This window comes from Harpia harpyja, chromosome 12 (genome assembly GCF_026419915.1).
Source record: "Harpia harpyja isolate bHarHar1 chromosome 12, bHarHar1 primary haplotype, whole genome shotgun sequence".
Lineage (NCBI taxonomy): Eukaryota > Metazoa > Chordata > Aves > Accipitriformes > Accipitridae > Harpia > Harpia harpyja.
This window is the reverse complement of record NC_068951.1, coordinates 7,820,103-7,833,482: the sequence shown is the minus strand read 5'-3', so window position 1 is coordinate 7,833,482 and position 13,380 is coordinate 7,820,103. Positions and strand designations below refer to the sequence as shown.

At 44.9% G+C, this 13,380-nt stretch overlaps 1 protein-coding gene across 3 annotated transcripts in view; it reads right to left on the bottom strand.

The window, feature by feature from the left end:
- The window catches only part of AP2B1 (adaptor related protein complex 2 subunit beta 1), an 82,004-nt gene that overhangs the window by 32,920 nt on the left and 35,704 nt on the right, over positions 1-13,380 (bottom strand). For all 3 annotated transcript variants that reach the window (XM_052805088.1, XM_052805091.1, XM_052805089.1), the window contains exons 12-14: positions 13,282-13,380; positions 10,034-10,293; positions 5,391-5,583 (exon numbers count right to left, since the gene is read on the bottom strand). In XM_052805088.1, coding sequence (XP_052661048.1) covers positions 5,391-5,583; positions 10,034-10,293; positions 13,282-13,380 — 552 coding nt within the window. The remainder of the gene's footprint in view (positions 1-5,390; positions 5,584-10,033; positions 10,294-13,281) is intronic.

Genomic DNA, 13,380 nt, shown 5'->3' with positions numbered 1-13,380 from the left:
AACCCACCAGAAGAGCTCCTTTTCCGTATCAGCACTGCTCCAGCAATGGACACATGCCCTTTGTCAGAAATCCTAACAGATATCATTTGTAGATCAAACCAGAACAGCCCAGATCAAAGGAGATGCTTAGCTCCTTGTCAGAGGCTGGAGGAGCACCCCGGGGAAGCATCACATCCACTGCATAAATAGATGTTGGGGCTGACCTAGCATAGACACTCTCATGCTGTAGTTCCAGGAAAAGGTAAATGAAGTAACTTTCCCAAGATTATACATAGCAAGTCACTTGCAGAGCCAGGAGAGGAATCTGGCACCCAGGGCAGACTAGGGGTTGCTTTTGGGCTTCCACAACTATGTGAGGCTTCCTACTCTGAGTATATGAAATAACTTAGTAGAAGTTGTTTGGTTTTTTATAAAACATCGGTGAGTCCCTGATCAACCTCAACAAGCCAGGGCGTTGCCCGCTAAGGCCAGACTTTGAACTCTCCACTTGAAAGCAGTCAGACAGGGAGGGAGTGGCACCAGCAGCCCCTACTCATCAGCCTTTTGGATGAGGCAGGCACTCAGGACCCCTGGAGCAGGGGTTTCTTCCCAGGCTGCTAAGCCTACAGGTGCCCAGAGCCCAGGACACCCCACAGGAGAGGATGAGCTAGCACTCAGGTCCCAGCCCTCCATCACACTTCAAGGCAAGCACAGTGGTGGGATACAGCACTGAACCGTGCAGAAGAGACCCCGGGGGTCAGACTCCCCTATATCCAACCTGATTACATAGAGAGGCACAGCTCCAGCTGGAACACCCCAAACCAGTCAGGTATTACAGAAAACTGTGGATATCCAGTGTTTATCAAAAAGCTTTACAATTCAGGACATAAATCAGTCTGACTAGCTGCCAGACTTGAATCAATAATATTCTTGTAGATGAGTGGCTAGAGTATTAAATAAAATCCTTACATAACAGACAATCCAAGCCTGTCCATTCCTACAAATTTATTGCTCTGCCCCCGGGTTGAAAGCCAGCCTCCTTGGCTCCTGGCCACAGTGCTGTGCTCCTGTTAAACGCACGGACTCACAGGGAGCTGCACAATGTGCCGGGCAGCACGGAGCTCTCATGCCCAATGGATTTTCAGAACAAATGAACACACAAAAAGGTTTAAAGGCAAAATGACCCTGGCTCATTACAGCACGGATAGACATCCTACAGAGCGCTGCATCGACAGTAAACCAGGAGTTGGAGGGCTGCCTATAATCTGCATGAAGTTTAGCCACTTAAGAGCCGGCTTTAAGGGGATAAAGCATCAAACTCCAGCTCTCAGCATGCACAACTCTGTATCCGGCAATCTGCTGTCCAAGCAAGTTTTGCTTCTCCTACATTAGTGACTGGTATCACTACTTTACACTGTGGAGCTGGAGATCTCAAACAGCTTTGTAACAGTGGGCTTGGTCACCATTTTACAGAAAAGAAAGCAAAGCAGAAGAACAAGGTCTGCCCAGGGTGGCAGACAGGGGCGCAACCCGGAACAGACTCAGTGCTGGCTTTGTTCACTAGAGAACAGCTCTCTGTAAGTCATATAGTGAGTCTGCTCTGGTTATAAGCAAAGCATATCTTGTTCTTGTACTAAAGGCCCTTTTTCTCTTTTTTTTTTTTTTTTTAAATTGTTAACACATGCTCAGCATCTGTGCATGCACAATATGCATGTTACATTTAATACCAGTTACAGGACTCACTGTGGAGATAAGAGTTACTCACTAAAGAAATTAACCTATGAAGCAGCTGGAGTCTCACTGGTCATGGGGATAAATATCTAGCAACGCTGAGGAAAATTCAAATGAACAATATTAATTTGGTGTTTTTCCAGTTTTACACCATGCAGTCTCTATTTAAATGCCTGGAAGAAAACAAAAACCCACAGTTTAAAAAATGGAAATGCAGAATGACATTTGCCGTGGAAGTTAATGCTGCTGTTGATTTTTCTGGGTTAGTCCTGTTGGGACTTTCATTGCAAAAGCATCCCTCTGAAGACAGACACCCCCTCCAAAGACAAGGAGGTATTATCAAATACACAAGAGCTGCAACAAGTATCTAAGGGGATCAACACATGACACTGAGTGAATGTGACAAACTGGCAGAGATCCTGCCAGCAGCCTCTTCCAGACCTTCAGCTGCCTTTGAGACACTCACAGCACTGATGCAATCTCACCATCACAGCAACAGACCATGATTTCATGCATTAACCCAAGCACATCCCAAACCATTTTCTTCCACTATAACAGAGGGGCTTATTTAGGGTTTGGTTTTTTTTTTTTTTTTACATACCAAACAGTTGCTTGGAAAATGGAAGTAGAGTTTGGGTTTGCTCTGCTCTGGCAGTAGAGCAACTTACATCCCCACTCAGGCTAACAGATAATGCCAGAGGCACAATGCAAAGAATACTCTGCATTCGAGTATCTCATGTTCCCCTGTCTTCTCTCAGGTCACCTGAGATCCAAAAGGGATCTGCTATTGATGAGCAGAAAACAGGGATCAACAGTAGAGGTGGTACAAACTCCATCACTGGGACCCTTAAAAAAATTTACACTAGACAAATTCCTGTTGGGAAAACGCATACTCAATCCTTCCTTAGATCAGACCCCAACCCCACTTGGTTCCAGTACTCTTACTTAAGACTCTTAAGACAACAGGAGGGATGGGAAAAGAGAGACCAAAGCAGCACACACAGAAGACAACAGCTGCCTCAGCATTCACAACCAAACAGGGTTACTTTCTGGTAGCACAAGGGCCCAAAGCAAAGTAAACTCTGGTTTGAGGAGGAGAGAGGGACTGCTCACACCACTCCATGCTTCATGCAAGAGTAAGGGAGCCTCAGTCTTCCCAACAAAGCAGGGGAAGAAATGCATTAAAAAAAGACATTAGGAGTAATGGAGAGGGAAACTTCAAAGCAGAACAAATCAGGCAGCAATATAACATAAAGCAAATTGTGTACAAGGTATCTGGAGAAGAAAGAGAAAGGGATTGCTACACTGACAGCCAGAACACCTACTGATGGGCAGAACACTGTTAAGGACAGAGGAAGAAGATTTGATTCCAGTCTCCAACCCCACTAATTGACTACATGAACAGCCCAAGTGACCACCATCCCTGGCTCCCAGCCATTTTTGATCCCTGGTGAAGGGTGAAGAGCTCAGCCCTTCTTCAATGGGGTACCTTGATGCATCTCACCCCCTCACCACATACACAAATCAGGCATGTGCGTACCTGCAGTTTGAGGTTGTGTTTTTGGCACCGCACAAGTGTGGCTTAATATTAGCCTAGGATCCAAACACCAATCCCCTTGGCTAGCCATGCAGCCAAGACATACTGCCTAGCAATTTAGCTAATATCAGGTTAGGGTTAACTCAGCTTGATACTTGTTAAATACATGCCCACAACAATAAACAAAAGACACAGATCACATTCATTCACACACCAGTTAGGCTTATTAGGGAAGGAAAAGCCTGAGAAATAGAGTTTTGTCAGGAAAAGATTCACTTATACAATGAAGGGATCAGAAGACAGGACATTTGATGCAACAGCACTTCAACAGAAAGCATTCCAGGGGGACACAAAAAAAAAAAAATCACCAGATTTTTTTTTAGTCCTCACCCCATCTAGTAACTCAGCTGAGACACTGCTGGCCCACACAGCCTGAGGCACAGCTACTCCCCGTCCAGACATGATCACTTTATTAGATCATACTCCACAGCCCCATAGATTTACTTAAGGCTTGAGAAAAATATTAAGTAAAAGCCTAGTACTGTATCAACTAACAGCTCTACCACCAAAGCAGGTCACTAAATTAAGCCCATTAATGCCAACTGCGAGACAACTCTTTTCCCAAAACCAAGCTTTAGTCCTCCTGCTGTGTCCATTTATCTGTCTCTGACACTAATGAGAAACAAAGGGTTACTGTAAGTGGCCTGGAAGACGGTATAGACAGAGAAATTTAACTCCTAGCCATTTTGAGCCACCACAGATAGCATCATTTTCTGCAATGCCTTAACATAATTAAAAATCCCAGTTTCTTAGTAGCATGTCATGCAATGCAGGGCAAAGGCTGCAAAAGTTACTGCTCTGGGCTCACTGTCTGCTTTCCCAGCAGCTCCAGCTTAAACCACTTCCCTAATCCCCTATCTCCCCAGCGTAAAAGCAGTCTCCTTGCTAAATAAGCAAACTGCTGTTTAGATGGCACAGAGGCTAAAGCACATCTGACCTCTGTGAACACCAATGCCATTAAGGGTTAGGTTGTTTCCAGTTCATTAGCTCACAAAGCACTGGAATTGGAAACATGTTTAATGTCACAATCTTATTAAAGCAGACAAGTAAGGACTAGGGTTCATCCAGCTGCCTCCTACCTCTATTATTCAGAACTTGACTCAGAACTGAAACCGTACCTAAACCAGGCACACAGATAACCCAATCCAGCTCACTACAAGCCAAACCTCAAACCAAAGCAAGACAAATCCACTGTAGGTCTGAAAAACACCCAACTATGTTCTCTGAGGTAGTCTTACTCAGGTTATGTGGTGCAAATATACCTAGACTGCTTCTTACCCCTGTAGGCAAGTCACCAGGGTGTTAGGGATCTGTGTGCTGTGCTCCACCCCATGGGAACACCTCCCAGGCTGATGATTACATTCACCACTTCTCAATGCCTGGCTGCCACCAGCGTAAGACCACAGCACCGAGCTCCTCTCCACTGCTGCGGTCTCCTTGCTAAGTGATTCTCTCATTGCAGCTCATGCCCAGCTCACACCCCAGAGCAGAAGCAATGTGTAATTACTCATACTCTGGAGCTTGACCCTGTTAGTACTAGAATACCTCCTCATGAGCAGCTGCGGCATGGGGAGGACTACACAGACTGCTTCCCTCTTGACCTAGCTGCAATTAAAATGTCACCGATATTAAACCATGACATAATCTGGAGAATATACAAATGGGATGACACGGGGCTATGGCCTGCAGCCCTGAAGAGTTTTGCACTGAAATTCAGTAGGGTTGGGAACCGGGTGGAACAAACGCCTTCTTGAAAGGGAGCCTGAATCAATTACAAAGCAGTGGGACGCTTTACATCCTTAAACCAACTTTTTGGTTTTGTTCTACGGACAGAAAAAGCATGGAACAAATATATCCGCTGACCATAGGGATTCTACAGCATGCAGCAACATTCATTTTATAGCAGGAAAAACCTGCTGAAAGTTGGTACAATAGCACTGGTTAAATCCTCTTGGAGTTTTAGGACTCAGCACTGGGAGCTCGGTGATCCAAGCATTACAAGCACAAATGATCAAGGCTTTGCAGAGATAAGCACAGCTCCAATTATTTCACATCAGATGAAGCTAAAGAGGATGCTGCTTACCAAGCTGTCCAGCCCTCCTCCCAGGAGGTCCACAGCACCCATCTGCATGGAGGAGACTTGGGGAACATTCACTGGGGGTCCCAGGTCCAGGTTGAGAAGGTCCCCCAGAAGGTCACCCTGCGATGGAATGACCTGCGGCTGCTCCAGGTTTGTAGTGGCCGTTGTGCCCACAGGGCTATCGCCTGCATCAGTGCTATGGGTGGGAGGAATAAGAAGCAGAAGAGAGAAACATTAGTCACCTTCAGTCTCCAGATTCCCAGCATGGGGAAACACAGCAAGAGGTGGCTCATGAGCGGAAGCCAGTTAAAAGCTTATCCTAGCAGCTTATCTGACCACTGCCACGTACAAGGCAGTGTGTTATGGCAAGTGGTTCTTCAACACATGCTTTGAGCACAAAGACTTTCCTTGCACTGTGCATGGTTTTCAGTTCAGAAAAGGGAATCTTCAAAGTGTGAAATCTGCCCACCTTGAGAATCACGGACCCCTCAAAAGCAGTGAGCCATGAGTACTGCATGGACTACAGCACTGAAAATAACTATTTCCCAGCTCAGAAACCCATAGAGATGATTTTCAGCCCAATGGGCCTGGAGAACTACATGTAAACGTAGGGAAAAAAAAAAAATCCAGCTTTCCTCAGAGACCTAACACTGATAAAATCCTTGAGCCCTGACTCAAATGAGTGCAAACTCAACCACTCCCCACAGATCTGGATTAACCACCTTCTACTGACCAGCAACTCTTTTCTAATTAAAGACCTCAATCTAAAATTGATTCCTCCCTTCTATCAGTAATTTCCTTTTCTCCAAGTTAGCAGGCATGTTAATTACTAGTCTAGAAATGCTCATTATACAGCTCCAAAATTTCTCAGCATATACAGTCTGGCTACCTTTTATATTCACTTGCCACTGAATTTTAGGAGAGGAAAAAAAAAAAAGTAAGACTGACTGTAGCTCCTGCAGATCTCATTACAATGTATTTATTCTTTAAATCCAGAGATGCTAATATTTTAGATAACTTAAAATCTATTTTGTATCCTCTTGCCAGCAGTAACTGACAAAATTATTTCTAGCTCATATTACTGCAGATGCAGCCAACAGGTAATTGCACACAAATGCCATGGGAATTAGCGTCCTGACAAGGTGTTTAACACTGGGGCTCTTTTGTAAGGATTGCAGCTCCTGATTTTGAGTAGCCACAATTCTCTTCCTTATCCTTATTCAGTTACTGAGGGGAAAGCTTTAGCAACAGAGTATAAGCTGCTCCCAACTTCAGTGCCAAGAGGAAAAGATGTAGCATAAGGACTGCAGAATGAATTAGTTACTAGGCAGCAACAGAAAGAGTTGAAAGCTTTTTTGCATTAAAAGCTTTAGAGCCCTAATAGTACTAATATTAGTTGTCCTTTCTGCTTCTGCCTTCAGCAGGGAGATTTCTGAGTATGCTGAACAGCTAACTAAAAGATTTTTGAAGAGCAAGTGGTTACCGTGATGCACTCCCACCCCCAACCTGAGAACGGGGAAGAACAGCATGTATGAGCAGAGGCACATTACAAGCCGGTAGTGCACACACTTGGTTCGTTCCCAGTATATAATCCCTTTAACACTACACCTCTTCAACACTTACTCATCCTTCTTCTGATGGGAGATAAAGCAATCCTTCAAGGTCTTGTGTAACTGCAGTTGCCCCGAAGCCCAACAAGAAATTAGGAAAGGACAAAGCTAAGTCAGTTTGTATTAAAAAACAAAACACCAAGCCTTCCATTTCCTGTACAGAATGGGCCTTTTTAAAGAGATTTGTATAAACAACTTTGCATTTTCTTTGAAAGAGAAAAAATGAATAAAGATTATGTGGGTTATAAAGGGCAAAAAAACTTGACATAAGCTTTCTCCCTTATAGTCTTGGGCAGTGACTAGCAGCGGGGTTTGCCCATGCGAGTTGGAGATTTGGCGCTCCTGTGAGTTCAGCCTCCAGTGGTTCCCAGATGTTGGGTGTCACAAGGGATGCACAGCCTGAACAAGAATCAAAAATTTCCTGCAGCTGCCTGTGTGGGAATGGGGACTCCTGCCCAGGTCTAACCAGACTGCTCCTCTCCCAGGAGCCTTGTAAACATCTCCCCAAATTTCCCAGCTGCATTATCGCTGAGCAGGGGTGGTGGGAGCCACCACATGAGGAAACACTGCCAAGCAATCAGGAGATTTCTCCCCCACCTTTAGGATTCATCTGCAACTCTATGACACTTGGGCTCATTGAAGAGGCAGGAACATCTCACCATCTGTGAGCTGTTCAATGGGTCTTCCCATCAGCTGAGAGCTGAAAGGAACCTGTCCTACACTGCTTTGAATGAAAAAGAAATGAATCAAAATGCAATGTAGTGCATGCATTCTGCCAACCATAACTAACTCCTCATAGGTTTATACCCAGGAAAGCACCACTCATCTAGCTACTTCTGCCCATCTTCTCAAGGCAATGCTATCTTGACTCTCTTAAGCCACATTCATTGCAGACATCTCCACATTTCCATGCTTCCACCTCTATCTCACTGTGCGATCTGAAGGAAAACCTCAGTCTCTAGTGGATGGGTCAGCCACCAGAATGGTCATTACTGGAGTACAGAAGTAATGAAGGTAACTCCAGAAGTAATGAAGATAACTCCAAATACGTAGGTGAGGAGGTTATCTTTCACTGGACACCCTTAACTTGCCTTAAACTGACAGATTTTCATGTATCTTTTCATGCACATTCAGCATCAGAAAGAGGCAAACCAATTTCTTAGTCATCAGTAAAATTATACTGGATGCACAAATTCAGGCTCCCCACAACCATGCTCCCGCAGAGCTGCTCACTGTAATTCCCATCACTGAAAGTGGCAATTTGGTATGCTGTGACATGGTACAAGGAGGCCTTGGCATCAGCTGGTAAGGTTTTACTGTCCTTTTGCTAATAGTAAAGCAGAAAACCACAATAATGGGGTGTCTTTACGAGGTGAGCTCACATCAGAGAAGCCTGGTGTGCCATTAAGTAACACCACTCATTTTTTTAATTTACCAAACAGTCTGGAGCACTGCATCAGTATGCAGCGTGCTCTGCTGAGCACCCTTGAGACCTTCCCCCAACTCTGGCTTCCTCAGCTTGCCACTGCTGCTGAAGGTTTTACGTTGAAGGAATGGGTAATTTGGTAGTAAACACCACCAAGGCAATGTACAACACTGTTATAGTCAGAAAAGATTTGAGGTCAGCAGACTGTTTGAGCATGAGCTACGAGAGTCAAGCCATGTACACAGTATACTCAAGAAGCTAGTAAAAAGACCACTCCTTGCAAAAGCTGAATTCCTTGAGCTGACTAAAACCCCCTAAAACATTAGCTTCCATAGTGACCTGAAACAACAGTGTACAGGAAGGCTGGTAACACCAAAGACCAAAGCTACCCCCACCCCAGCTCATTTTGCTTTTGAGGCAAATCTTTGACTAGGAGAGGTAGCTGCGGAAAGCAGCCACTGCTTTTCTTCTCCAACTGGTAGACTTGTGCTTCCTGGTCCTGGGTCAATGCAGCCAGACTTGATTTCATAGGCAGGGAGAAAACAACTCAGCTTCCAAAAGCTAGTTATTACAGAAATAGCTTTAGTTGCTAAGAATAGCAGAGAAGTGGTGTCAGAAAATAGACAAGGAGCAGCATCACACGCTGATTTATCAGTGCAACAGCAAAAAATAGCACTCCAAGTGTCACTTTGGGAATATTATTAAGAGGTAAGCCTGGATACTCTTGCCTCTTGTAAAGCACACTTACATTTGTCATTAATACCATTAGTGCAAATAGCACTGCTTACCTGAATGAGGAACCACAGGAACAGGCTCAACAGCAAACCAGCCGCAGCCCAGGACTACTGTACTGCCTGCTCTTGCAGATCTAACCCACTTCCAGGACTATGATCATGGGGAAGCATTAAAGCCCCAGACAATAAGCCAAAGCATTCCCCGCCCCCCCCCCAAGGTTAGACAGAACCTTAGCAGTCTAGCCATCTTCTTTTAATCCCAGTTTTCAGTGACAGGGCTTAGATGGCTCGTACACTCCCCTTGCTTTATAGGCACCAAGTGAGAAAGGTAGTTTTACCAGTCCTTCCCCATTTCATATTCCAACAGCAAAGGAACCCTGTACTTGCCTGTTCCAGGAAACCAGCATTATTCTACACAAGTGAGGCTTGTAAAGCTGCGCTGTTGCTGAAGCAAAAGCTCTTACAAAATCAAAGAAGTGTATCCTTCTCAAAAAGATGTTTGTTTTTACCACAGTCGTCCTCCTCCTGGAAGTATGCCCTTGTACCAGTTATCCAAAGCTTCTGCCTTTTTATTCAAACTCTCATGTCAAGAGGGCTTACAGCCAGCGCCTTCTGAAAAAACATCATAGCTTCTCCTCACACAAGAACTTTGATACTTCCTCTGTCTTCTGACCCAGGAACTCAGACACTCCATACCCAGGATTAAATTCTACAATGAAATGGTCCCTTGAATGACCTGCAAGCCCCTACACAATCAACAAAACACCACTGGAGTGTTATTAAAAAAAAAAAAAACAAAACTTTGCACCTTTTGGACTGTTTGCTAGAAAGAAACAACCAATCCTGCCCATTATCACCACGGTTGCCTCAGCTTACCTTCCATGGTGAATTGGCAAGTGTTTGCGGTGGATCCCATGGCTCCCCTCCACAAAAGCATTGGGTGGTTTGTGGTACACAGAAGCCAGAGACCCAATATGGCAGATCAACTCATCTAGCAGAGTCGGTTCAATCAGATCAGTCTCTTCAGAAATAAGTGGCTTTTCTGACAGGACCACTTCTTTGGCAGTCACTGGATCCGTGGAAAGAAGGCGCCAGTAGATGTAGCCACGATCCCGCAGGTCTGGGTTGTCAGAATCCTGGGACAAAGCAATACATCAGTCACAGGTTTGAGGCGGACTAATGCCTGTAATCACTTAATTTTTCTAGCAGTGATTCTGCTGGATTAAAAAACCCCAACCATCCAGTAGCGACAGTCACCAATTTCAGAATGATGATACAAACTGCTTGTTGTGAAGAACATCCCAAAATTAAAAGTGAGAACCAAAGTATTAATGCCTAGCTTCCTGCTCAGCAGGTCAGGGAGCAAAAAGCCTAGGATTTACATCCCATATTTGCTCCAACCCACAGAGCCATCAACTACTTTCCGAACTCTGTGCCACTTGACATAACAGTAAGTATTAGGAGAAATCCAAGGGGGTGTAGACAGAAGAAAAGAACGCGAGTCAAAATGACTCTGTCACATATTAAGAGCAGACATGCAATACTGCATATTGTAACAGAATGATCCAAGATTCCTGGAAATATATGACTTACCCAAGGGCACTGCTGGACAAAAAGACACTGCAGAGCTACAGGATGGATCTTAATAGGCCATATTCTTCATACTAAAAGAGATCTTATTTATCCTGCCTTTTAGTTATCTAATGACATATGGAAAGATGCTAATGATACACAGTTAGTATACTTCATCAGTTCTCCAGCTGTCCATAATACCCTTGGTCTACTGCAGATACTTCTGCCTCTGCATGAAGTGCTTATTATTTCTCTCCTTTTCAAATAGCTCTGCCCAGAACAGCAAAGTGACTGGTGATAGTTTGCAGCTAATGTTCTAGGGAGACGGAGGTGGTGTGGTTTTTATGTTGTAGTGCAACATGTTTTGAACTGTTCATGGAAACAAGAGCTAGGATTTTTAATCCCCACATCAGCAGAATAACGGGGTAAATGTTTCTGAGGTTTTCCCGTAAAATTCTGGCAACATATTGTATACCTCATTGGCCTTCCTCCTTGTCATTTCTTTTCTTCTTCTGTGATCTCATTCACGCTGCTGCTGACCTGCTATAACCTGCCTCTCTGCCGTCTGTCTCAAGACATTCTCAGGCACACAGCAAAACCTCTGTTTGTAATGAGACTGAGCACGCTAAGCTCATTTTGCTTGTAAGGACCTAGATACAATGTCTGGGTCAACTGATAGATTTCTCTGCAGTGCTGTTTTTCAGTTTGATGGTGGAGTCGTGGACTCTTTACACCCTTCGCCCTTAACAATTCCTACAAGATTCTCCGCAGGCTGCCTGCGGCAGGCAGATCAAGATCAGGCAGGGCTTCTACAAGGGCAGGCATGAAAGACCACATGCTCCTATCTACTTGCAGGCACATACAGATTCAAGACTGACTGTTTCTTCCCACAGCCAAATAAACAGACTTGAAACTTTAGTAAATCTACTGGAACAAGAGGCTCAGATCTTCCCTTTCCACATTTCTCCCAATTCTCCCCTCTCCAGGGTCTGCATGCACACCTGTGGTGCATACCAACAAAACCATGCTAGCTTAGTTACCCACCCACGCCACACAGACAACAGCTATGGAGATGTAGAGGCTCTGTGCCATCCATTAGGTTATGGGTTTGCCAGGGACCTTGATCACTGCTACACATCTGTGTCCCTCCCATCCCCAGCTGCTTCATTGCTATTTTCACCAGTGTTGGCTGGATTAAGCTGGCTCCTGCTACAATCACACCTGCAGTTCGCTGAGACACTCAAAGTGCAACAATACCTAAGGCTGGGGAAAGAAACACACATGTAATTACTCTCCCACTCAAGTGAAAAACAGTATCTCTACCTAGAAATCAGACCTTGAAGCATAAGGCTTTTTAGTGTTTTACAGCCAGTTATCCTACATTGACTTATTATTCACATAAAATACAAGAAGCCAGACTGAATCAACATTTGTGACAAACAGAGAAAAAACAGACGCCTATTATATTCCTAGGGTGCCATTAAGTGTTTTGTGACTCAGCATAGTGGGTTTTAACACTTAGTACCTTTCTTCTGTTGACTTAGACAAATGACACAGCATGCCCTTGGCCCAGCCCTCTCTAAAGAGGAGCTGAGAGCCTGCCTAATAGCAGGTTTTGAAGCAAGAAAAGCAGGCCACAGATTTCTTGCCACTGACCAATGCGACACCCCCAAAGGGATGAATAAAAGTTTTAAATACTAATAGTCCACAGCCATGACTTCTGGCAGCAAAGACAACCAAAAAGGCCAGCTAATGATTGACTCCAGGTTTTCTGCTCAGAAACAATCGCAGCCCATTCAGAACAGCTGGGAGACTATTTTCATCACTTGACACAGCAGGTCTGGAGAGGAGCTGCTCTTTTTGGACTACACCATCACACATTTACCTCAGTCATTACAGACAGGGAGTGTAGGAGGATCAGCTGAGGTCTTCCCCACTCCTGCCACCATGACATCTCCGCTTCTGTCCTCCAGAACTACAGCACTTCTGTCTGCCAGCTCGAGCCCAGCCCTGCCTGCAGTGATCTGAGCTCATAACTCAGCACCTCATGCATAATGAATCTGGGATCTTAACCCACTGTTACAGCCTCCAGCAAAGCTGCCACATTGGTTGACAGCATCCAAGTACAAAGGAAAAAAACCAAACCTCGGTTCTTTTTTTTTCATAGCACTGCTTATGCTTTGCTGTTCGGCAAACAAAGTCTTTGCCAGGCCCTTTCCCTCTGTCATAGCTCCAGATGTTTTAACTGCAAGCCACCTTCAAGGAGAAAGCATTTTGGTTTCTTCGTAACTCTACCCTGTCTCTGACTTTTCATTTGGTGAGGGAACAGGGAAGGAATTAGGATGAAGCAAGAGCTAAGGAGGAGAGAGCAGATGCCAGATGGCACGGTAACAGGCACAGAGCAGCTCTTAAATGGAGTCTCTATGGGAGAGAGAGGAACACGCTTGAATCCTATCTACTGCAAAGCTGATTGGCCTGGCAGATGGGAGACACCACACAGCAGGCCAACACAGCGTCTGGAGGGCTCTGGTTCACTGGATATCTTGGCTTACCTGCGTGGCCAGGCTGAGGACCTGCTGAACCAGCTCCTGTGTCTCCGAAGGCTTTTTTAAGAACAGCTTCACTATAGCAGTCAGCAGGGTGAGCTGCAC